Genomic DNA, 22559 nt, shown 5'->3' with positions numbered 1-22559 from the left:
AAGTATTGACTCATAACTTTATTTACTATGATATATTCAAGATATGAAACAATCCCTGCTTGGTGCAGCTGGCACCATAGAGCACAGCACCTACTGGCAGTCTGGCTGGCTTTTCTTTGTAGAGCATCTTGTTTTGCACAGCTTCTCTGATGCTGACAAAAGCAGCAATGCCTGTGAGGCTTTACTGGGGCCTGGGGCTGAGCTGCCATTTTTGCAGTTGGAGGTGTAAGCGGAGAAGTAGTTCATTCGACAGAGCTCTGCTCGGCTCTTACAGCAACCTAGCTTGCTCATCAGCAGGAAGAAATCTCTTTGGAATGCTTTAGTGAAAATTGCATACAGAAATGGGTTTGCGCAGGAATTGACTGGGTAAAATAAAACCAGCAGAATCTTGGAGTTTGTCACTGTGATGAGAGGCACCTTAAAGGCAGCAGATATGGCAAAGAAGGAGATGGGGGCCATGCAGGTAAAATCGGTGAAGATCAGTACGGCCATTCTCTTGGCAATCTTGGTATCCTTATTGGCAGCTATCAGCTCAGGGTTCTGCACAGCGATGTATATCTTGATGTAACAAGCACAAATGACAATGAAGGCTACAACGTTGAGCACTAAGATCAGCAATATGTAGGCTTGGGAAAGCCCTGTTTCAATGTCCATGGGCAAGCAGATGCTGACCTTCATGTAGCTGCTGACCCCCAGCAGCGGCAGCACTGCTATCAGGATGGAGAACACCCAGCCACCAAGCATGATGGGCACGGCGTGCCGCAGCCGTAGCTTTCGGTCCAGCTGCATGGCGTAGGTGATGGTATGCCACCTTTCTATGGTGATCACTGTTAGCGTGTACACAGAGAGCTCACTTGCAAACACAGTGAAAAAGCCAGCAGTGCTGCAGCCGCTGCCTGTTTGCCAGTCTATGGCGTGGTTGTAGTACTGCCCGCTTGTCTGAGCGTCCACTGAAGCAATGAGCAGCAAGTAAAGCCCCATGCAAAAATCAGCAAAGGAGAGGTTGCACATGAGGAAGCGAGGAACCGTGAGCTTGTAGTGGCTGGTTATGAGGACGAGGAGCACAGTGAAGTTGCCAGCGATGGCGAGGATGTTTATGAACCAGATCAGGACCCTGAGAAAGCTGTATCCTAGGATGTCTTCACAGGGGTTAAAAGCATCTGGTTCTGGAGTACACGTCAGTATCTTGGGCTGACAGAAGTCATACTCAAAGTCAAAGCCAGTCATTTCATCCTCATAAAAAACAGTTGAGTAGCTGTAAGGAAAGGCTTCTTCACCTGTTTCAAGTGGGTACGTGTGCTTTTCTGCTGGCCACAGCGATGTGTTGAAAGAAGCATCTCTGTAACTATTAAAATAACAACCCACCCAAATAGAAGTGAGCTATTTGTTCCATGTTGCTTTGCACTCTTTATAAGATACAACAGATGACAGTTGTTTTAAAACACTTTCTATATTAGTTTCTACTGAGTGTTTCAAAGCCCTTGTAAGGATGCTTTTTTGCTGGGATAGCAAACTTGGGTTGAGGTTACATCCACAGAAATGCTTTCTTACCCAGCTTACCTCTTTGTAAGCACTTTATCTTGACTGCTTTGTAATTGAGCCATCTTTCTCAGTATGCCAGTAGACTGCAGTTCAAATCATGGTAGTACTTGAATGGATGGATCATAGATTTTATGCGTATGGGTTTATCAGATTGTTATAGAAGCTAAAATAACTGAAGAATTTTGGTTCTGCTCCCTTGCTTCCCCTAGGAAACACTCAACAAAGTCCTGAGACTACAAGTGGCTTGAAAAGCACTGAGAAATTTGATTGCAGTGTTATAAAGTGAGGAGGGCATCGTTAACTAGATAGAGTATGGCAACAGCTAGGAATACATGAAATTTAGACTGGAAAAATGCCTAACTATAAATGTTTCAGGTATTCTAAAGTGATCTCTAATCTCCAGGTGATCTGTAAACCTATCAAAGTGTCAATAAGCCTATCACAGAAGAAACATTTTAAAAGCAAGTGCTGTTCCCTCTGATTCCCTGCCAGAATAGCTACCGATATCACAGTTATCCCAGCTGTGAGTGTTTGGTGGGCAAACACTCAAGTCTTCCATGGGATGTTTTCCAGGTCTCACTATTGAGGACAGTGGTGTAGAAAACTCATAGGTTTATGACAACTGAAATACATTCTTAACCTTCTGCATTTCTTGAAGTCCATACATTAATCTCTTTCTTTCTGGAGCAGGTTTGTAACTGGCAGATAAAGCTGGGCTGCTTTTCAGCTATTCTTATTAGGTAAATACCTTGCCAATCTTATTACCTTAAACTGTTCTTTCAGTGGAAAAACTGCCTCATGTCTTGCTTTTACTTGTCTGGCTTAAACTGGAAGAGCAGAGAATATGTTTTAATTATTAATTAAAAACAGTTGTGATTTTTCTGAGAGGCCATGTAAACATGCTACCATGTGCAAGCTTTCCTTGTAATAAGAACTCTGGGTTTTCAACGAGTTTCTGTTGTGGTTCCTAAGCTTTAGAATTTACAGCCTTTTAGCCTAAGAATCGTAACCCTGTGTTCATCTAGATCCCAATGAATCAATCACATTCCAGCTGTGTTGCTTGTGTTGGCATTTTGTTTTGCAAGACTTTGTGATGATCTGACTTAATGTCATGGTTAAAGAGAAGCCCCCAGGTCTCCCATTTAGCAGGGGATGTGTGAATATTTGCGAATCCTTCAACTCATCCATGAAATAGTGTTTGCAGGGCTTGTGATATCCAACACTGCTCACCCACCAGTTTTGATATCAGACTTTTTCACTGTCCCACTGGATGCAGGTCATACAGAACTGCAGGATGATATGAAAAGATCCCTCAGAAGAGGTATGCAAACTGTGTGGGCTGACCAAACTTCTAACTCGGGAATTCTCTTTGTGCCATTTTCTGTCAGCACAAATGATGATATTGCAGCCTTCTAATTATTTGATCTGTAGGCAAAACATTAACAATGGCAGCTCTTTCATTCAGTCAGACTCCTGCAATTGTCTTTGAAAACTCTCCAGGTAGCCCTTAAGTTTGTTAAATATGTAATCACTGTTTTGAAAGCACTTCCAGAATTTAGAAGAGAAGCTGTAGTGAGGGAAGCCCATGGAAGGGTGGTTTTTTTTCCTTTTTGAACATAAAAATCACAAATCTTGGTTTAGTGATAGTAAAATTACCACTGTGCAACTTGTAAGGTGACTGAATTAACAAAAAAAGAAAGCATGGTATTTTGGAAATAGCATACAAGTAGCAAGAGTGGAGTCCATATTTGCTATTTCCAGCTTCTGTATGTGGTACTTACTATATTTCACTAGTTGTTTTCCTCACTGTGCTTTCACACTGTTTGGAGAAGTTGTCAAAAATGGAAAGCAAGGAATTTTGCCTGAAATAAGAAGGAAGAGAAAGTTGAGTTTCAGTCTTGATTTTGGCATTAAGCATTCGTAATGCTTATCGATAATGGAATGGCAACAGAAGTTGCTATAGCATGCTTTTTTTCCACCCACGTTTGTCCAGTGCTACCTTCCATCTCTCTTACATGGCTCATGACACTCAAATCTCAAGAATATTTGGTTTGAAGACTTTATTTGCTTTAAGTCTGATACTTACCTGGTCAGATAGACATAAGACCTTGCCACCATGTTTCACTGATCATCTGGTGGAGTTTATAGGTGGTAAGGAAGCGGATGTAAGGAGGGAGGGGAAGTAAAAAAAACAGAAAATATATGGGGGAGGGTGATGGAGTTCAAGGGGGTACAAGGAGACAGCAATAGAAATACTTGACTGTAGGGTCTTTCCTTAACTCCTTGCAGAAGTAGGAACCACTTATTAAGATGAAGAGAAAGCATATAAATCATCACCGCCTATTCTATCCTGAAGGATGGGATTATATTCCTGCCTTGCAGCGCAGTCCTGATGTGGTGGTATGCAAGTCATGTTGGTCAGGCATCCCACAAACTGCTGCTTAGTACATCTTTTCTGTAGGCTTCATCCGGGGTAGGTGAGAATTGTGGAATCTTCGTAACTTCAACTAAACTCTTTAGGATTTGCTTTGGCTGACTGCAGCCAACTGAGAGTCGAAGGAAAGATGCTGAGAAATTAGCTCCGGCTATCCCATATTGACTTATACAAATCAGTGGATGGGAAGTGCTCTGTGTGTCAGTTTCCAATTGTGAATTGTGGAGAATAACTCTGTCTACTATCATCTGAAAGGTACTCAGCTGAGTAACCCAGCTACAAGGTCATCATAGCACTTGCATTAAATATGCTGCATAACTAAACTTGCAAGTTTTGTTTTGTTTTTTAGGACAAAGTGCTATTGATGTAAATATACCTTCCATGTTCTGGAAAGATATTTTATCCAGACTGCTATTTTACTGAGATATCAAGAAAAATATAAGCTTTCAGCAAACTTAGAATAACATCTCAGCTGGCTGATTCTAGACCCAGGATGTGAGAAATTTCTCTTCCCATACGAGTGGAAATACCTGTCCTGGATTCAGTAGAAATCTGTTATTTGGAGTGAGGTTTTGCTGCATTCCACAGTTTCCCCTGAAAGAAAGGTAAGTCAACTCAACCAGGACAGGCTAGCTGAACAGAGTAGAACTGCTGCTTTAGAGTTTCTGAAGTCCTACAATACAACAGCATGCCGTTTGGACTTACTTTTCTGTCCTCAGGTTTTGAAAAGCACAGCAGTGGCTGGGGTAGGTCAGAACGGCTTCCAGCAGACTGCTGAATTTATCCAGAGGTGGCAGTCTCTTCAATGAGTATGATGACACTGCGTTGAGGACCTGGATGGCCTCCAGCCCATAGCTAGGCAGGGACTCCAGTGCCGTCGAAGAAATGTCCCTGGAAAACCAAGAGTGCTTTCATTTCTTTTCATACAGATATAAGCCTCACCAAAGCATGAAGATAGATTGCAATGACTTTTTTTTTTTTTTTTTTTTTTTTTTTTTTTAAATGAAGGTCTACATCTACAAATCCACCCAGTATCCAGCTCAGAGATGTACTCTACGATGATGCAGAGTCCTTCCCTGCAACCCAGGAGCCTCAGACAGGCTAGGAGCCAGTTTTAGCATGGTGGAAATCACAACCCACTGTGTTGGGATTCATTCTAGGTGTTTCAACTAATGCATTAATTGAATATTTTATCAAATGTTTTATCAAAATCTGCAGTAGAATCCACTGTTCTTGCCAGGACCAACTTCAGTACTTTGGCTTAGAGTAACTTTAGGAAAGGCCATGTATAGGACCGATATGTTTCCATTTTACACGAAGGTGGTAGCAGATGAAGCATGCTGCCCACTAGCATTACACAGTTCATACAGGATGTCTATAAAACCAGGTAAAGAGTAGTTTGATGCTTACAGGACATCTGGCCCGATGGCCCCTCTCAGGGCATCATTGTGTATCCGCCTCAGGTTTTTGTTGTCCTTCAGAATCCTGTGGGGTCAAACATCAAGTCTTTACCTCTGCCTCTTGAAATACCTCCTTCCAATCTATCTCCACTCAAGCTTCCTCCCATTGCAGTGAGATTGTTCCAGCACCTGGTCTGAGATAGCTAGTATTTCTTATGCCACTCCTTCCTCCATTGATGTCATCAGGCTGCTAGCATCTACTTTTAATTCTGGTTGTTTCCAATTTCTTCTGATTTAAACAAGGAACAGCAACTCTGGTTCCTTTGCAGCAGGACCCGTGTACAGAAATGCAGCAAAGGTTTTGCCAAACTACAGGGCCCAGAGCATGCATGACTGATTTAGAAACTGCTGACACATCCCAATGTAAAATGCAGTTTCCTGAATTTGCTCTACATGTTTATGCTTTCCACCCTGCTGCTGACTTTAGGAGTGTATTGTCTGGGCCCTGCTTTTACCATGAAAGGTTGGACCAGGTGATCCTGAGGTCTCTGATCTTGTCTATGGTTCTATACAACGTACTCACAATTGATTTAGCTTGGTCCCATTGAAGGCATGGCTGTGGATATCTTCAAATCCATTTTTATAGAGTTTGCTGCAGATTAACAACAATGCATAAGGAAAAAAAAAATCAAGAAAAGGTGAGATTGTTATTTTACTACAAGTTTTAAATCTCAATGCTGTACTCAATTATTATATTGTTTGGTTTATAAAGAACATTGATACCCATAGATAGTATAGCAGACATTAGCTCATAAATTATAAAATTGAAGCTTAAATTCCCTAAGCACCTTCATGTTTAGTTTTACTTTCCTTCATTAAGCTATCTAACTTAGGGGTGTGATGTCACGGAGAAAGAAAGTGTTGTGATATAGGTTAATGTTTCCAGTATCACTTGTATATAATCATTTACATATTATGTCCTTTAATATTAAGCCCTAACATAAAATTTGGTGCCTTTTGTGGAGGACTCTTTATCTCTCCAAGTTTTACTATTCATTTTCCATTTGTTTTTGGGACATCAGAAACGGGCTGTGAACCTGCTCCTGAGAAAAGCTGGGCGATGTCTGGCTACATTTGATCTGAGCCCATGTTGGCACAATGCTGAAATTAGTGATTTCCTTGAAAAACACAGCCACGTTTAGTATTGATCCCCATCCTCACAAAGCACGAACAGCCTGAATTAGCTGTTTGAAATGCAAAGTATCAGCACAGGCTGAATTTACGCCCTCACAAATTACTTGTGTTTCACCAAACCATGCTGTAACAATTCCAATTATTTCAGCTAATTGCAGTTAATTCCATGGGGTGGAGTTACAATGTTGCTCTGCAATTAGGAAGCTGCTGATAAGGTAATTCTTTTCTCTCCCATCACAAAAGGATAGGAGAAAAGCTGTTGTTGGTTGTTTCCTGACTGTGAGTTAGACTCTGTTCCATTTCATAGTTTAGGAATGCAATAAAAAATTTCTGGCACGTTCATTTTTTTTTTGCACTGTTCACAGGATCATAATTTTGCTGAAGTTATTTTGTGAATTGGTTGGTAGGAAGAAGGCTCATAAGATGAAATGATGCTGTAAGCTAAGCCATTGCTTCCCTTTAACACTGCGTGGTGGTTGGTTTTGGTCATGTTTACGTATAGCTGCCCTATCAGTTTCTGAATACACCAAATCTGTGTTGAAGATTTGAAGGCTGTAACCCAGCCAGCTGCAGTACCTGCTCATGCAAAGCCAAGTCCATTTGCATACATGAATATTCATGGAGTGTTGCACAGAAGTTTGGCTTTATGTGCTTGTAGAGCTGTGTTTGTGCTGCATAGCCAGAGATGGGGCTGCTGCTGCCATCTATGGAGGTGTTCAAGAAATGTGTGTGGTACCAAGGGAAGTGGTTTAGTGGGGAAATATTGGTGGTAGGTAGGCAGTTGGACTGGATGATCTTGGAGGTCTTTTCCAGCCTTAGTGATTCTATGATTCTGGCCCTCCTTGGGTGGAGCATCTCACCTGGCACTTAACCCACTCATCTCACAGGCAGCTGTAGCGTGCTAGGAGGAAAGTCTTGGTATGAAGACAGTACAACATATGGGGCTTAATTTCAAGATCCTTTTCCAAGTGAGGCTGCTCTGCTGGAACAACAGTATTGCCCTCACAGAAGGAGCTGGGACTGCTTTACTCACAGCGTCAGCGATTCATTGCTCATCCCCTGGAAGGCGTTTTGTGGTATGGTTGTCATGCGCAGGTTGTCACACAGCTCCCTTTGGGCGGGAAAAAGAAGTTACCTGCCAGAGGTACAGGAGCAAGATGGGATGATTCACAGCTGGGCGGGGGTGGGCCTTCACTTACAAAATAAAATGAGCTTCTGAGGAGAAGATCTGAGTCAAGTCTGGGAATTCTATTATTCCGGTGTTACAGATGCTCCTAGAGGAAAGCACAATTTACAGGAGGGAAGGTTACCAGGCTGGTTGCAAGGAGAGGCCAACCCCAAAGGTACGAATGTAACAGTATGTTAAAATGAATGGTAAACATCATTTTTAATTAGTTCTAACAGTGCTTTTAAGATCTGTGAAAACCACATATAGCATTCTCAAGCAGCATCCTGGAGAAGCAACATATTTCCACATTAAGAGCACAAAAGATGTCTTAGTTACCCCTTTTGTATCTCATCAAAATGAAAGTTTACTCTAATAAGCACTTAACAGAGCTCATTAGCAGACTTTGCTATTGTTTTATCCATTGCTGATCTGCCTTACTTTGGTTTATTTTCTTGCCTTTTAAAAGACTTTACTGGTGGTAAACTGCATATTAAGGCTATTTTAGATGATGTATGAGCTTCTGGTGTGCTGCAATTTGTGAAGAACTTCTTTACCTTATAATTTTTTTCTGTGATTTGTCCACTTCTTCATAGAAAGAGAAAAAGATAAAAAAGAAATGAAATACTTTCTTACAGATATCTTAGCCTTGGAAGGTTTCTGAATGCTCCGTCCTCAATGTGCAAAAGATTTTTTGTGTTCAGGATTAATCTGTAATGAGGGAAAGATATGCAAGTGTTATAACTGTTACATACTTGGAAGGACCTGATGGTTGACCTTGCTGGAGAACTGCCATGTGTGGAATGTGACGGAAGGCTCTCAGGATGTGAGCACACATTCTAGAAATGCACTACAAATGCACTAATAATAATAATGAAAGGTTATAATGGCTAGGTAGCCAGGAAAAAAAAAAAGCCAACAAAACCCAACGGTGTCCTGAGTTTGCATGGCTCACTGCATGAGTTTTCTTGGTTTGGATATCCTGGTCTTGGTGTGGGTTGGTGTTCTGTTGCTTCTTTGGGATCCATGCTGGACTTGCAGCAAGCTACCGAGAAAGGTTCTGCTTTACCACTGGCATTCTACACGCAGTCAAATGACCTACCAAATTCAGGCCAACCCAGTATTAAGACCTATTGGACTGGATTGTTATGAGGTACAATTTAGGGCAGGTGTTTTAGGAGGAGCCTCACTAGATATGAATACAGCTTGGGACTAGGTGGGAATGCAGGACTTCATTACTTACCTGATGGCCAAATGCACTGACTGCTGTTTTTTAACTTACTCTTCTATATCTACATACACAATGAGATATCATTAGCATTAATAACCTGAGTCTCCAGGCTGCCAAAGATAAGCAAACACTAACTGAGCAGCTGTGAGGTCGCTTAGCATATGAATTTGCAAGGAGAGTTCAAAGCCAAGAGCTTCACTGAGCACACTGCTCCTGCTCTTCCAATGAAAGTGGCCTTGACTGCAGCTTGGAACAACAAGCCCTCGCAGTGTGAGACCTGTAGAGTGTTCAAGATTCACACAGGTTTTCCTGCTACTCTCCTGCAGCTCTGTAGTAGTCTTTCTTAGCTTTTTTGTTTTGGCAGACAGGCAGTTGATGAGCTATGCATAATTTGTAGGTGAATGCATCAGCTCAATCTTTATTTCTTACTGAAACCCACCACTGATTCTAGTGGAAATCTGACCCAGAAGGGGGGTGGACAAATCTGTCTCCTGCTTCTTTGAGCAAGTATCTTGCTCTGATGGAATTCACGTAAGTGGGGGGAAAAAAATCCCATGAATTTGTCCTTGCTCAGTTGCACTGTAGTTAAAATACTCACTGATCATGCTGTGGGGAAGAACGCGGTGATGAGGTGTTGAATCAAATTTATAGTTCCCAATTTCACTAAATATTTCAGAGCATTCTCCTAGCAAATGCTTTAAATCACATGCTCTCTCAGACGCCTGTGCTAGGCAGGTCAAGTTTAAAATTAGTACATGTTCTATTCGAGTAATATTTCAGTGCTCGAAAGAAGAGCTGCATACTAAGCATATTCAAATACTTGGTTTTGAAAACTGCATCTACAAAGAGGAAGATTTTTTTTCTTGCTGACTGATTTCTCTGCTTAGAAAGCTCAGCACTGTGGTAGTAAGCGCAGAGCTCCAGTCGTGTCATTGAGCTACTGAAAGGAACTGGGCTTGATATACCTAGATGTCTTTGCATGATTCACATCTCCAAGGCTAGAGTCTGCATAGAGTTGTTACTTTATACAGCAGTTTGGACAGAAATGTTAGTCAGAATAGATCTCATCCAAAGCCAATCAAAGTAACATAGGAAGATTTGGCCTAGGGATACTCTTCTGTTGACTACTCCTTGATGATCCTATATCACAAGGTGGATGCCTTTTTTCCACCACGGCTTACATTTCGGACAAAGCGGGAAGGCTGTCGAATGCACTTGCTTCTATTCTCTCTAGGGAGTCACTCTGAGAGATTTCACTGTAATGAAAAAGACAGACACAAAGCAATACGTTAACAGAGGAGATATCAGAAACCAAGTTTCTACTTACATTTGTTTCTTTTATATGTGGCTATTTAAGCCTCCAATCAATTTTTGTTGTGCAGCATTGTCCTTGCCTTGCCTCCAAACTCTAAGCCAGTAAGATTCGAGAAAGTGCAGTGTTTTGCTACCTTGCAAAAGGTTATGGCAACCATCTGGAGTAATGATCTCCAGAGCAGCCAATCTCCACTTTCTCAGTAGACTGTAGATAAGGTAGTGACTGAGGGCTGAATGCAAAAGGAGTCAGCTCAAGTCTATGAGCCTTTTGGTCCCACTAAATGTATTTGTTTGCATGGACAAGGAACAGGTTATGAACCCATGCATAACGTATGAAACCCATATGAAGTTGTGATGGTCATTTAATGCACACATGTACAGACACACAAATATACAGACACACTTCATGAATAATTGTTGGATTTAAATGCTGTTTTCATTACATTGTGGAAAGTTATGGAAGTGGCTCTTTTCCATCATTACATGGATCAACATTTTGATTGTTTTCATAGGCGTTCCATGATTTTCACATACTAATGCTCCTATTCTACACACACAGTTAAGAATGTTGCATACAGAGAAAAAAAGTCACTTTGGTGATGCCTGCCAAGTGCCTGCTAGATTAAGTTTCAAAGAGTGGCACAAAATTGACTCCTGAAAGTAAATAGTATATATTAATGCATAGAGAGGGGAAAGGTCTTCAGAACAGCATTTTCTCTTGACAGAATTGACTGGAACAGCACAGAAACTGTACTGAAGATTATACCCTGTCAGTAAAGCATAAATACTTTTTCTAAACAACTGGAACATGCTCATAGAACTCGAGTCACTGTTGTCACAGCTCTGAAAGTTATCTTATTTGAAGTGTGATTACAATAAAACAATTCCTACAGCTGTTAATATAAAAAAACCTTAGACCACAGTGACCTTTTTTTATTTAAAGTGGCAGAGGGGAACGCATGCCAAAAACTATACATTCAGTGCATTTCCTACAGAAATGCTCATGATTTTCTCCATCATCAGAATTCGGTGAGATAGCTATTTTTTTGATAGTGCAATGGTTATTCATGAATAAAAGATGGATGCAGGTCAAATGGTCTCTTGATGGCCTGATCCAAAGAGGCGCAGGGCTTAGCTGCGTGCACTGGGTTGGATCAGGGACTACTTGTAGGACTTGAAATAAAAGACTCTTTCAGGACCAGGCTCTGAATTATGAGACCCCAGATCTCATGGTTCTTCCCTGAGATCCTTCCTACTCTCCACTGGCTTCCCATTTACGAAATCACAGAGTTGTAGAAGTTGGAAGGGACCTCCAGAGATCATCGAGTCCAACCCCCCTGCCAAAGCAGGTTCCCCACACCAGGTGACACAAGTAGGTGTCCAGGTGGGTCTCGAACATCTCCAGAGAAGGAGACTCCACCACCTCCCTGGGCAGCCTGTTCCAGTGCTCCGTCACCTCACCGTAAAGTTCTTGAGCACATTTGTGCGGAACTTCCTATGCTGCAGTTTCCAGCCGTTTCCCCTTGTCCTGTCTCCACTCACCACTGAAAACAGTCTGGCCTCGCCATTCTGCCCCCCACACCTTAGATATTTATAGACCTGGATCAGGTCCCCTCTCAGTCTCCTTTTCTCAAGGCTGAACAGACCCAGTTCACTCAGCCTTTCCTCATAGGAGAGATGCTCCAGGCCCTTCACCATCTTTGTGGCCCTCCGCTGGACTCCTTCCAAGAGATCCCTGTCTGTTTTGCACTGGGGAGCCCAGAACTGGACACAGTACTCCAGATGAGGCCTTACCAGGGCAGAGTAGAGGGGGAGGATCACCTCCCTCGACCTGCTGGCCACGCTTTTTTTAATGCACCCCAGGATGCCATTGGCCCTCTTGGCCACAAGGGCACACTGCTGGCTCATGGCCAACCTGTCATCCACCAGGACACCCAGGTCCCTCTCTGCAGAGCTCCCCTCCAGCAGGTCATCTCCCAACCTGTACCGCTGCATGCAATTATTCCTCCCCAGATGCAAGACTCTACACTTGCTTTTGTTAAACCTCATCTGGTTTCTTACTGCCCAGCCCTCCAGCCTGTCCAGGTCATTTACATATGTCTAAAAGAGTTATGACTGTGACAATAATTTATCATTTGATTTGCAGTTGGTGATGAGTTGCCAAATTGATGATTTAGAGATTTTCAATTTAAAAATATGCATTTTTCTAAGTAACACTGAATCTCAATAAAACCGTGTAGTACTCTATAGATTTACATCAGACAAACACATTGATTTCTATGCTGTTAATTTGGAGAGATGTATTAAAAGGACACAAAGAAGTCAATTCTCTTATGGAAGAGAAAAATGTCAATGAACAAAACAGCCTCTGTGAGGAATGGGTTATGCATGCAATTTGGGAAAAATTAGCAGCAAATCATATAGGTAGGAGTCAGTCATTAGATTTAAGTTGATCTCCCATCTAAAAATGCTAAGTGCTTATTACTCATTAAGATGCAAGTGAATGCAAGATGCAGTGCCATTAGCTCAAACTGTAACACTCTGTTCTAGTTGAACAGACATGGACATAGTTTAGGTTTAGTTTTTCTTCTCATTAGAGCTGCAGAAACACAAAAGTTTATAATTTGGCTGAAATTGTTTAACCAGTGAGCACTAAAAGTGAAACGAGTCCAACTGAGAATTTAGGTATTTGCGTCACCCTTATCCTTCAATTCTTTGTCTTCGTGAATGCATTGTGAAAGGGTTTCCTAGATTATCTTTTTGTCTTCTGGAAAATAGATGTTGTAACATCTAATGTGTGTTTTAATATCTGATATACCATAGTTTTTACAGATGAAGAAGACAACTCTAAAACGTGTACCTAGAATAGTAAGTGGCATTATCTGTACTGCTGCTTTTAGTTACTGGGGGAATTGCTTCTGAATTGCACAGGTGTGTCATGGGCTTTGCCTTTCACTGAAGACTTCATACAGATAAAACAAAAAGTAGTGGACAATCAAACTTGCCATCTTTTAGTTGGAATAATGAGGGAAATAAGGGTGGGACTGATCAGCCCAAACTTCTGGTAGAGCCCTTGCTATAAAACTGATGCAAAGTTAAGCAATGAGCAGCAATGCCAAACTAATGTACAAAGTTGCCATGCTTGTAAATGGTAATAGCCAAGAAAGGGTTCAGTCCTACAGATCCTCTTCCATGCTTACCTCTCAGTGCAAAACAGCAAAAAAAAAAAGTCTTATTTGAGTACTACAGAACTGTATAATCACAGAATACCACAGCTATCATTGCAGAGATAACATTTTATGATAGCTTTCTACCTCCTTTGCCAGTCAAAAATGCCTTTCATCAGTTATCGAGCTGTATCCAGTTCTCTGCAATGTGATTAATGTTTCATTACATGATCTGTTAAACCCCTGTCAAAAAGCGATACCTTCTCAAATCATGTTTTAAAGATTGTTGATGAGAGATGACTGGTATATAGGAACAGCTTATCCTTTCCTAAAGTGTGTGGGTAGCTTTTTTCTTTTCTATGAATGCATTTTTTAGCAGCACTTTTTTTTTTTAACAATAATGCAAATAGAGACTTTCGTTTTTGTTTTGTTAAAACTTCTAGCAAGACATTATAAAGAGCCTATGGAAAATGTTGCCAACTTACATGATGAAGGCATCTCGAAGTCCTTCGAATGCGTGTGATGGGATCACTTTCACAGGAAGGTGAGTGAACGACCTGAGAAAGGAGCAGAAGGAGGTTTTAAGGCAGGGGATTTCCTTGTTTACAGCCTGTGCACAATAAGGCGTAGGGCCCCTTTATTTTGCCTGCAGATCTTCGTACGTCTGGGGCCTGATCCATCTACCATTGATCCTAGTGAAACAAATTTGAGGGCTACTGGCTCAGTTCTTTAATAGCACAAATTTGAGATGAATACGGTCAAATCAATAATAATCATAAACTATTAAACAAATGCATAACCTGATGGAAATGGGCTGCTATATTCACAGTCAAGTGAAGCTACAGGCTATTTAAGGTTATTTCCTTTGGAATAAGTGGCTTTCACATAAGGCTGTACAACATTTGTTTCAGGTCTCAGGCTGTGTGCAACTGCTAAAGGAGATCTGAGTTCAGCCTGATGTTTTAATTATTTATATTAAATTGCAGCAGACTGATTTGCCAGTTAAAAGCAAGTGTGTGTTTCCCTTTTTAATTCTTTAATTACACTCACTGAGATGTTAATGGTCCTGCGGGAGACAGATCTGCATTTTACCATCCTGCTCTGCATCTGAACTATGGTGCCAATTCATACAGCCATGGCCGTGCCCTCCCTGATAATAGTCACAGGAAAATATTTAACATACTTCAGGACATTATCTCTGTGCAAACAGATAATTGCTCTCTTTTGTTTTTTAAATTACAGATAGCTAGACATAGACATCTGCTTGCCATACTCAAAAACATGCTGTCAGGGTTTTTTGAAATGTTCCCTTGCTATTCATAAAACCTGTTTTTTGTTTTTGTTGTTGTTTCATAATTCTTTGCATAAAGACAATTTAAAATGTTTAACAACTTCACTGGACAATTTGGTGGATAAGGAGTTGGTTGAATGGTCACAGCCAGAAGGTTGTGGTCAATGGTTCTATGTTCAGGTGGAGATTGGTGACAAGCAGGGCTCTCCAGGGGTCCATCTTGGGACTGTACTCTTTAACATCTTTATCAGTGACATGAATGATGGGATTGTATGCACCCTCAGCAAGTTTGCTGATGACACCAAGCTGCCTGGTGCAGATGGTACAGCAGAAGGGAGGGATGTCATCCAGAGGGACCTTGAGGTTCAACATAGCAAAGTGCAAGGCTTTGCACTCGGATCAGAGTAACCCCAGATATGAATACAGACTGGGAGAACTCCTTGGGAGCAGCCCTGTGCAGGACTTAGGGGTCTGGTAGATGAAAAGCAATATGGGCCAGCAGTGCGTGCGTGCAGCCCAGAAGGCCAATGGTATCCTGGGCTCCATCAGAAGAAGAGTTGCAAAAGGGGCAGAGAGGTGATCATCCATCTCTACTCTGCCCTTGTGAGGTCCCATCTGAAATACTGCATCCAAGTCTGGGATGCCCACATAGGAAGGATGTGGAGCTGCTTCCCAAGGAGGGCCACAAAGATGCTCAGTGGGCTGGCTTACATCTTCTTTAGAGACATGCTGAGAAAACTGGGTTTGCTCAGCCTGGAGAAGAGAAGGCTATGTGAAGACTGTTATTGCCTTCCAATATTTTAAGGGAGATTAAAAATAGGAGAGAAATCAACTTTTTTTTACATGGGTAGATTCTATCCCAAAGGGAGAGAGGTTTAGATTAGATGTCAGTGGGACATTTTTCACTGAGAGGAAGTGAGGTGCTGGAACAGGCTGCCCAGAGAGGTTGAGGATGCCCAGACCCTGGAGGTGTTTAAGGGTGGGTTGGATTGTGCCCTGGGCAATCTGATCTAATACTTGATCTAGTGGCTGGCAACTCTGCCTGCGGCAGGGGGTTGGAAGTTGATGATCCTTGAGGTCCCTTCCTACCCAATCCATCCTATGATTTACACACTATCATGGCAGGCTGTCACACACATGTTATGTTTGGGGTTAAATCAGTCTGGATATATTATGGAGAATGGTACAATACAACTGCAATACAACATGATCTTTAGCAAGTCACTTATTTTCTTTGCACCCTAATTTCCTGCAAGTAAAACAGGTAGGGGAACAGTGCTTCCCTGCTTTATAGGGGTGCTATAAGAATATCTATGTTTTTGACACCATGGGATTGGGCTCCACCTGTCCCTGCACAGATGCTGCCATACTGTGATGTGTGAGCACACATTATTTGCCCTGAGGGAACAGAGATTTGCAAAGAATCCTGGAGTAGGGATCGACAGGCTGAGCCAACAGGAAAGTACCTTTGGGAAGGAGCAAAACATAGGAGCTGAGAAATTGCAGCTGTGGCAGCCAGAACCTCTTCAGAGCTGTACCATCATCTAGGGATGCTTGGAAAACAGAACATACCTATTTGTGACAATGTCTGCAAGCACACAAAAAAAGGCAAAAAACTCCACAGTGCCTGTCTCCCTGCATGCAGAAAGCCTCTGGGACAGTGCTGCTGGCTTTGCCACTACAATGATGGGCTGAATTCAAGGTGAGATGAACCAGCATTTTGATAGGTACTGTAGTTAAACTGCATGGAAGCACTGAATCCATTCTGTATGTATACTTAATTTAGTTTTGAATTCTTGCAAGTTCACCTTGATAGCTGAAACTGTGAACTCATCTGCATTGGTATTACTTTGACTCATTAAGCATCTCACAGAACAGCAGGCTCAAAGGGAAAAGGCAATTTGAACTTTCCTCTTAATCCTTGTAAGAGCGATGTAGCACACAGAAAGTGTTCCGTATTGACAAAGATCTTCCATTCACAAAAAGGTGAAAAATGCTTTCAGCCTTTTCTTTTCTGCTTTAGTTTTGCTGCTTGCATCTCAAACCCTGCCTGTGCTCAGGGAAACAAATTCATTTAGATAGCTCTTTCCATACCCCAGACATTCTGGAGAAGATCCTTTAGCTGCTGAGCAAAATCCAGCTGTGTGTGTGTATAAACATTTAAGTTAGCAGAGCGTGGCTGTTTGGTGCAGGCTTAACTCTGCTCAAAGCCCAGAGTAAAGCAAGGCCTCTGCTGGGCCTCTGCTGTTGAGCGTGACTGATGTTGGTAGCACAGAATGAAAGTCAAGCAGATGCTGGCAGGAATTATATATCGATTTATTTTGGATAGCACTCAGAGTGTGATGTTCAGATGTGACCAGTGATTCATCTCAGAGCTGGAGAAGCTGCCGACAGAAAGAACAAACTGGGTTTTATAAAGCATTCGTACTTGCAGCTTTCTCAACTGACTTGTATGGCCTTTGAAAGAAGGACTGCATCCCTTTTAATACATGTTACAGCACCAGTTTGAAAGAGTCCTGTTAGTTAAAGGATGAGAACTTTTGTACTTTTAAGAAAAGCCAGTCAGTTTCTTTCATGTTTAATACACAATAATTCATGGGTGCTTGCTCATTGCATTCAATGGCTGGCAGTACTGTGACTTCAGATAACCATGAGGAGTTTTATCCTTGGCATCCAGATGAGGTGCGCAGAAGGGAGCAGGGAGCCAGCCAGTCTGCTGGGCACTGAGCAGTGCCTCACACTGGGTTTTCTAGGCAGCTAGACATGAAATTGCCAGGCTAAATACATGCGTCCAAACACCACGAGGCATGCAACCACATAGGGTTAGCCATATTTCTAATGCCACAGAAGTGAACTGATAAGGTGGATTTTTGCTGATTGACAGACATTTTATTCCATGGTGTCCTCCATCTCAGCTCAGAAGAATTGAGAGTATTTATTGAAAATCAGACTGAAAACTCACCATTTTCCCAGGATTTTTATCAGCTTCTGGGTGCAATGTAAATTATGGGCGCTGATTATTAAAGCCCTGTAGACCAGGCGTTGTCTACCTGCAATGGGAGTTAAGATGCTGCATGTACCTCACAAACAGCCACAGAGTACATTCAGGTGATGATGGGTGACACGTTATATCCGAACAAAGACATTTTGGCCTTGAAACTAAATTCCAGTGTCAGTCCCTACAAAGCCAAATATGCCTCAGTGAAGACATGACAGAGACGTCTGCTTGCTCAGCTCTTGGCCCAGAGCTTTGGGTTGGGTGCCTGGCACTCACTGTGTGCTGCTCACTGTAACTCAGAAGCCCTGCACACGGGGTACACAGCCAAGTGAACCTCACTATAAAAGGAGGCTTTGAAAGGAGCAGAAAGGAATTAGGGATCCGACGCCTATTATGGCACAAGAAGAGTTGGGTGCTTCTCCATTTAGACTTAAATCAAAGGCTGTGTATGAAGCATGACTTCTCTGAGGTCTACACAGTGGGACCAATATAAGGAGGTGGGGCATCCCAGGCACCATATTGGAGCGATCTGGATCAGTGTGGGCTTTTTTCCCCCAAAATTATAGCAAGTATTTGCAAGTGCTACACTTGGAACAGGATGATCTTTAAGTCTCCTCCCAATCCCTACCAATCTATGAGTCTACAATACACCACGACTCCTCTGGTGCGCCCAGGTACAAATGTGACACAAGTAAACTTGTAAGGCTTCTTCTCATACACAGAGCTGTGCAGGGGCAGAAGAGAGCTGAAGAGATTGGTGTAGTATGAAAAGACATAGGCAATGCAATGAGAAAGCTGGGAAAGACTTCCAATTTAAACAACTGCACGATTCTGTGATGGGTTATGTCACGAAAGGGTGGGAGGGAGGGAAAAACAACACCCAAATGCGCAGAAATGGAAGATATTTAGCTCTCAGCAGAGAGCTCTGCACCAAAACCAGGCCCTTCTGGGTGTAAGAGGGCATTTCCAGGAGATGGACATATCTGTGCACCTGCAGATTGAAAGAGTGAGGGATTTTTGTTTGATATCTGGGTATGATATTGACTTTTAGAGGATACTGCAGGGATCAAAATCTCAGTTGAACTCTTATCTGGCTGTGTGGCAGGTTTCTGCAGCCAGCCTCACAGCTGGACTCTGCAAGCAGCTGCAAAGCTGTTATAGCAAAGGTTAAAGAGAAAAACCCTTCTCTTTTCCTTGCCTATCACCCACCCTGCTGATCTGAATAAAATATAACTGATAAGAGGCCCTAAGACTGTTATCTGTCTGAACCTGGTCACGGAGGTGGGGATGTGGATTCTTTTTGGAGCAGCAGTCAGAAAAAAAAAGAAAAGAAGAAGAGTACACCAAAAAAGAAAGTGGAAAAACCACACCAGTTTGGAGCTGCTGATAACCTCTCTGGGCTGACATGATTGCAGAGAGATGTACAGCATCCTAATGAAATGCTAGAGCTCTGCAATGCCTCTCCTCCCCATATGATGCTGTGTGGGACCCATCCCCTGCCAGCACCGTAAGTGTTACCAGTACTAGGGCAGAAATGGACTTTCTTGCAGTCACTATGGAGGATACCTCCAGCTCCCATGGGCTGAGCTTCCTCTGCCACCACGGTAACACAGGGACATGGGGAGGGACAAACTGAGGACAGAGCTGTATCCAACACCTGAATTCAGGGGAACTGATCAAGTGGCTCTGAACTAACACAACGTAGTGTTTCTTGAGCGTATCAATTCTCAAGCTGGGGAGAAAGGAATGAGCATAGCAGGGATGGTATCATCCCTGGGGAATTTCTAGTGCAAGTCAAATTTACAAACAAATAGCATGAAAATGGAAAACATCATCTTTGTTTCTGAACAGGGCATAATAAGAAAAATCTCGTTCAGTTCCTGCTTAGATAGCACAGCTGCTTTCTGGGATCCCTTGGTTATCTGCTGCTCCTCTACTGCCATGTTTTGACGCTGGGGTCGTTTAGATAAGTCGTATAACCCAACTTGTATACTGCACCACAATGCTCTGATACATATCATGTACTGGCTGTGCTCTGCCAGCTGGGGAGCTGGGATAGGGTGAGGGAATCCCCGTGACTCTTTGGAGAGTCAACCCTGATTCCTAGAGAAGCATCAGTCAGGGTGGGACCGCCTTGCAGGGACTAATCAGCCCCCAACCTGTCACTGGTTTGGGCATCCCAAAGGTGCAGGGAGCGCTTCTGGGAGGACCAGTGAGCTGCAGGTGGGACAGGAGCACAGTCAGGGGATGCTGTGCTTCAGCTCAGAGGGCTCTGGATTGCACAAGATCTGGGAGAAGGCGCGTGTGAGAAGTCAGGCGGGTTGGCGAGAGACGCAAAAGACAGCAGATATCGATACCGTTCGATGCCGTTCATACAAAGTTACTCGGGCCACAACAGGGACGCGCGAAGTGACTTTGCCTTCCGCCCCACCAGGAGAACACGAAAAGTTCGGCCAACCGCATCCGCACCGTTTCTTGCCATCCCCGACCCCGCGCCGTTCCGGGCACCCGGCTGCCCACGTTCCCCACAGGACACCCCCCGGGACCCCGCGGTACTTACGCACGGGCGGGCGCGGGGCGCGCCCCCGGCGGCGGCGTCGGGCAGCGCAGGGCGGACTGGGTGCAAGCACAGCGCTGCGGGCAGCGGCCGCCCCCCGCTCCGGGCAGCAGAGCGGGCAGCAGCAGCGGCAGCAGCGCGGGCAGCATGCCGGCAGCACCGCGCCTCGCTCTGCTGCTCTCGCCCGCGGCACGCGCCCAGTTCCTCCCGCCCCGCCCCGGGGCGTGCTCGCCCCCCACCGCCCGGCCCGCCCGCAGTCGGATCTGCGCTGGGGGATTCCGCGCTCCTCTATTTGAGGAGGTGCGGAAGTGATGCCGTCCCCTCTGGAGGTGATAACTGGCCAGCGAGAGGCGTTTGCTCGGTGAGGGATCAGAGGGAGGTACCTCGTGGTGCGGGACTCGTTAAGTTTGCGGTGGGCACCAAGTTGGGAGGGAGCGTCGATCTGCCCGGGGGTAGGGAGGCCCTACATGTGGATAGGCTGGATCGCTGGGCTGAGGGTAACTGTATGAGCTTCAACAAGGCCATGGGCTGAGTCCTGCAATTTTATCACAGCCCCACGCATCACTACTACAAAGCTGCACAGAGGAAAAGGATCTGGAGGTGTTAGCTGACAGTTGGCTGAGCGTGAGCCAGCAGTGTGCCCAGGGTGGCCGAGAAGGCCAATGGCATCCTGGATTGTATCAGAAATGGTGCAGCCAGCAGGAGCAGGGTGGTGATTGTACCTTTGTACTTGGCACTGGTGAGGCTGCATCTCGGTACTGTGTTCAGTGTTGGGCCCTGCACTACAGGGAAGGCATCGAGACCCTGTCTGTCCAGAAAAGGATCTGGAGCGCAAATGTGATGGGGAGCAGCTGAACTAGGATTGTTCAGTTTGGAGAAGAGGAGGTTCAGAGGAGAGCTTATTGCCTTCTACAGCTGCCTGAAAGGAGGTTGTGGCGAGGTGGGGTTGGCTTCTCTCAGGTGACAGCGATAGGACAAGAGGGAATGGCCTCAAGTTGCACCAATGGAGGTTCAGATTGGTACTAGGAGAAATGTCTCCTCAGAAAGACTGATGGAGTCACTGTCCCTGCATTGTTCAAGAACAATGGAGAAGAAGTACTTAGGGACATGGTTTGTGGGCATAACAGTGCTGGGTTGACAGTTGGACATCATGGTCTCAAAGGTCTTTTGCAGCCTTATTGTTTCCATGATTCACAAAGGTCTGTTTTGTAAAGAACCATTTTTCACAGAACAGTCATTATTGATGTTGTTATTGTTATTTACTGCTGCTACTTCTAGAAGTTATAGGAAGAATTCAGGACTTTCTTTGTAACAAATGATGGAGCGACCCACAAAGCAAGCTAATTGCTCTCCAGAGGACTTGCAAACCAAATGAAAGGGTATGGGATCACCTTTAGCTACCTTCACCTTTATGTGTCTTCAAGAAAAGGTCTCTGAGACTCCCTCCCCAAAACTATCACTGGGAGATGTTAGCTACATGCCAAGGTTTTGAAACCCTCTTACTTTTAACAAAACAAATTAGTACAACAAGCAAAGAACTTGATTTCTGTTTGAAAGATGCAGTCTCTTGGGAGTCTTGCACACCTGGTCTTGAGTTGGTAGCTATCCAAAATGGAGCTGTTTTTATGAATAAATTCAGGCATGTGTGCACATTGTGCTAATATAAATTCACATGCACAGGCACAACAGCATAGGACCAAAGAATCATTAAGGTTGGAAAAGGCCTCTAAGATCATCGTGCCAGCCACCATCCATTCTCTCTGTGCCTGCTGACCCATGGCCCTCAGTGCCACATCTACATGGTTTTTGAAGTTCATACAGGGATGAACCTTGTATGGCTTTGCAACAGTGTATGCAGTTATACACCTATGTTCCTGTGTGGCTGCATGGCCGTAACAAACGGCAGCACAAATATACTACAGTTCAGGGAACCATCTGTATTGTGGCACTACTGGAGAAGGAGCTCAGCTTTGACGATGTGCTGAAGTTTCAGTGAAGTCCCCGGGACTAAAGGACGTGCTTGATGTTACTGCTGCAGTCAGGGACAGCGCTGCACTTGTTGGAGAGCTTTTCAGAATCCTTGTCTCAAGGCTGCTGTAGAGAAGTGTGTGTGAGCCCTTTGCCCACAAGAATCGTACCAGTGATAACAGCCACGGGGGCAGCAGCTGCAGGTTGTGGGCAGGAAAAAAATGTAAACAGGAAAATCCTGCAGCCTTTATATCCCATCTGATGCCCCCAAGCTGAGGGGTGGAATTGGTGGAGCAAG

General features: G+C 43.8%; 1 protein-coding gene across 3 annotated transcripts; it reads right to left on the bottom strand.

The window, feature by feature from the left end:
- Positions 1 to 20498, bottom strand: LOC128088112 (lutropin-choriogonadotropic hormone receptor). Of its 3 annotated transcripts, none has more exons than XM_052698325.1 (11): positions 20297 to 20489; positions 13933 to 14004; positions 10148 to 10222; positions 8372 to 8446; positions 7770 to 7844; positions 7604 to 7681; positions 5960 to 6028; positions 5387 to 5461; positions 4682 to 4867; positions 3324 to 3404; positions 1 to 1345 (listed from the first exon to the last, which is right to left on the bottom strand). In XM_052698325.1, the coding sequence occupies exons 1-11, from the start codon at positions 20440 to 20442 to the stop codon at positions 91 to 93; spliced, it is 2187 nt and encodes a 728-aa protein (XP_052554285.1). In that variant the 5' UTR covers positions 20443 to 20489; the 3' UTR covers positions 1 to 90. The 3 variants fall into 3 exon arrangements, with proteins under 3 accessions (XP_052554285.1, XP_052554294.1, XP_052554299.1); XM_052698339.1 differs by lacking the exon at positions 1 to 1345 and adding an exon at positions 1355 to 2369 and having other exon boundaries at positions 20297 to 20498; XM_052698334.1 differs by lacking the exon at positions 8372 to 8446 and having other exon boundaries at positions 20297 to 20491.
- Between the last annotated feature and the right edge of the window lie 2061 nt (positions 20499 to 22559).

The sequence above is a fragment of the Tympanuchus pallidicinctus genome, unplaced genomic scaffold (genome assembly GCF_026119805.1).
Source record: "Tympanuchus pallidicinctus isolate F22 unplaced genomic scaffold, pur_lepc_1.0 scaffold1, whole genome shotgun sequence".
NCBI lineage: Eukaryota > Metazoa > Chordata > Aves > Galliformes > Phasianidae > Tympanuchus > Tympanuchus pallidicinctus.
The sequence above is the reverse complement of the archived record's forward strand: the minus strand, read 5'-3'. Positions and strand labels throughout refer to the sequence as shown.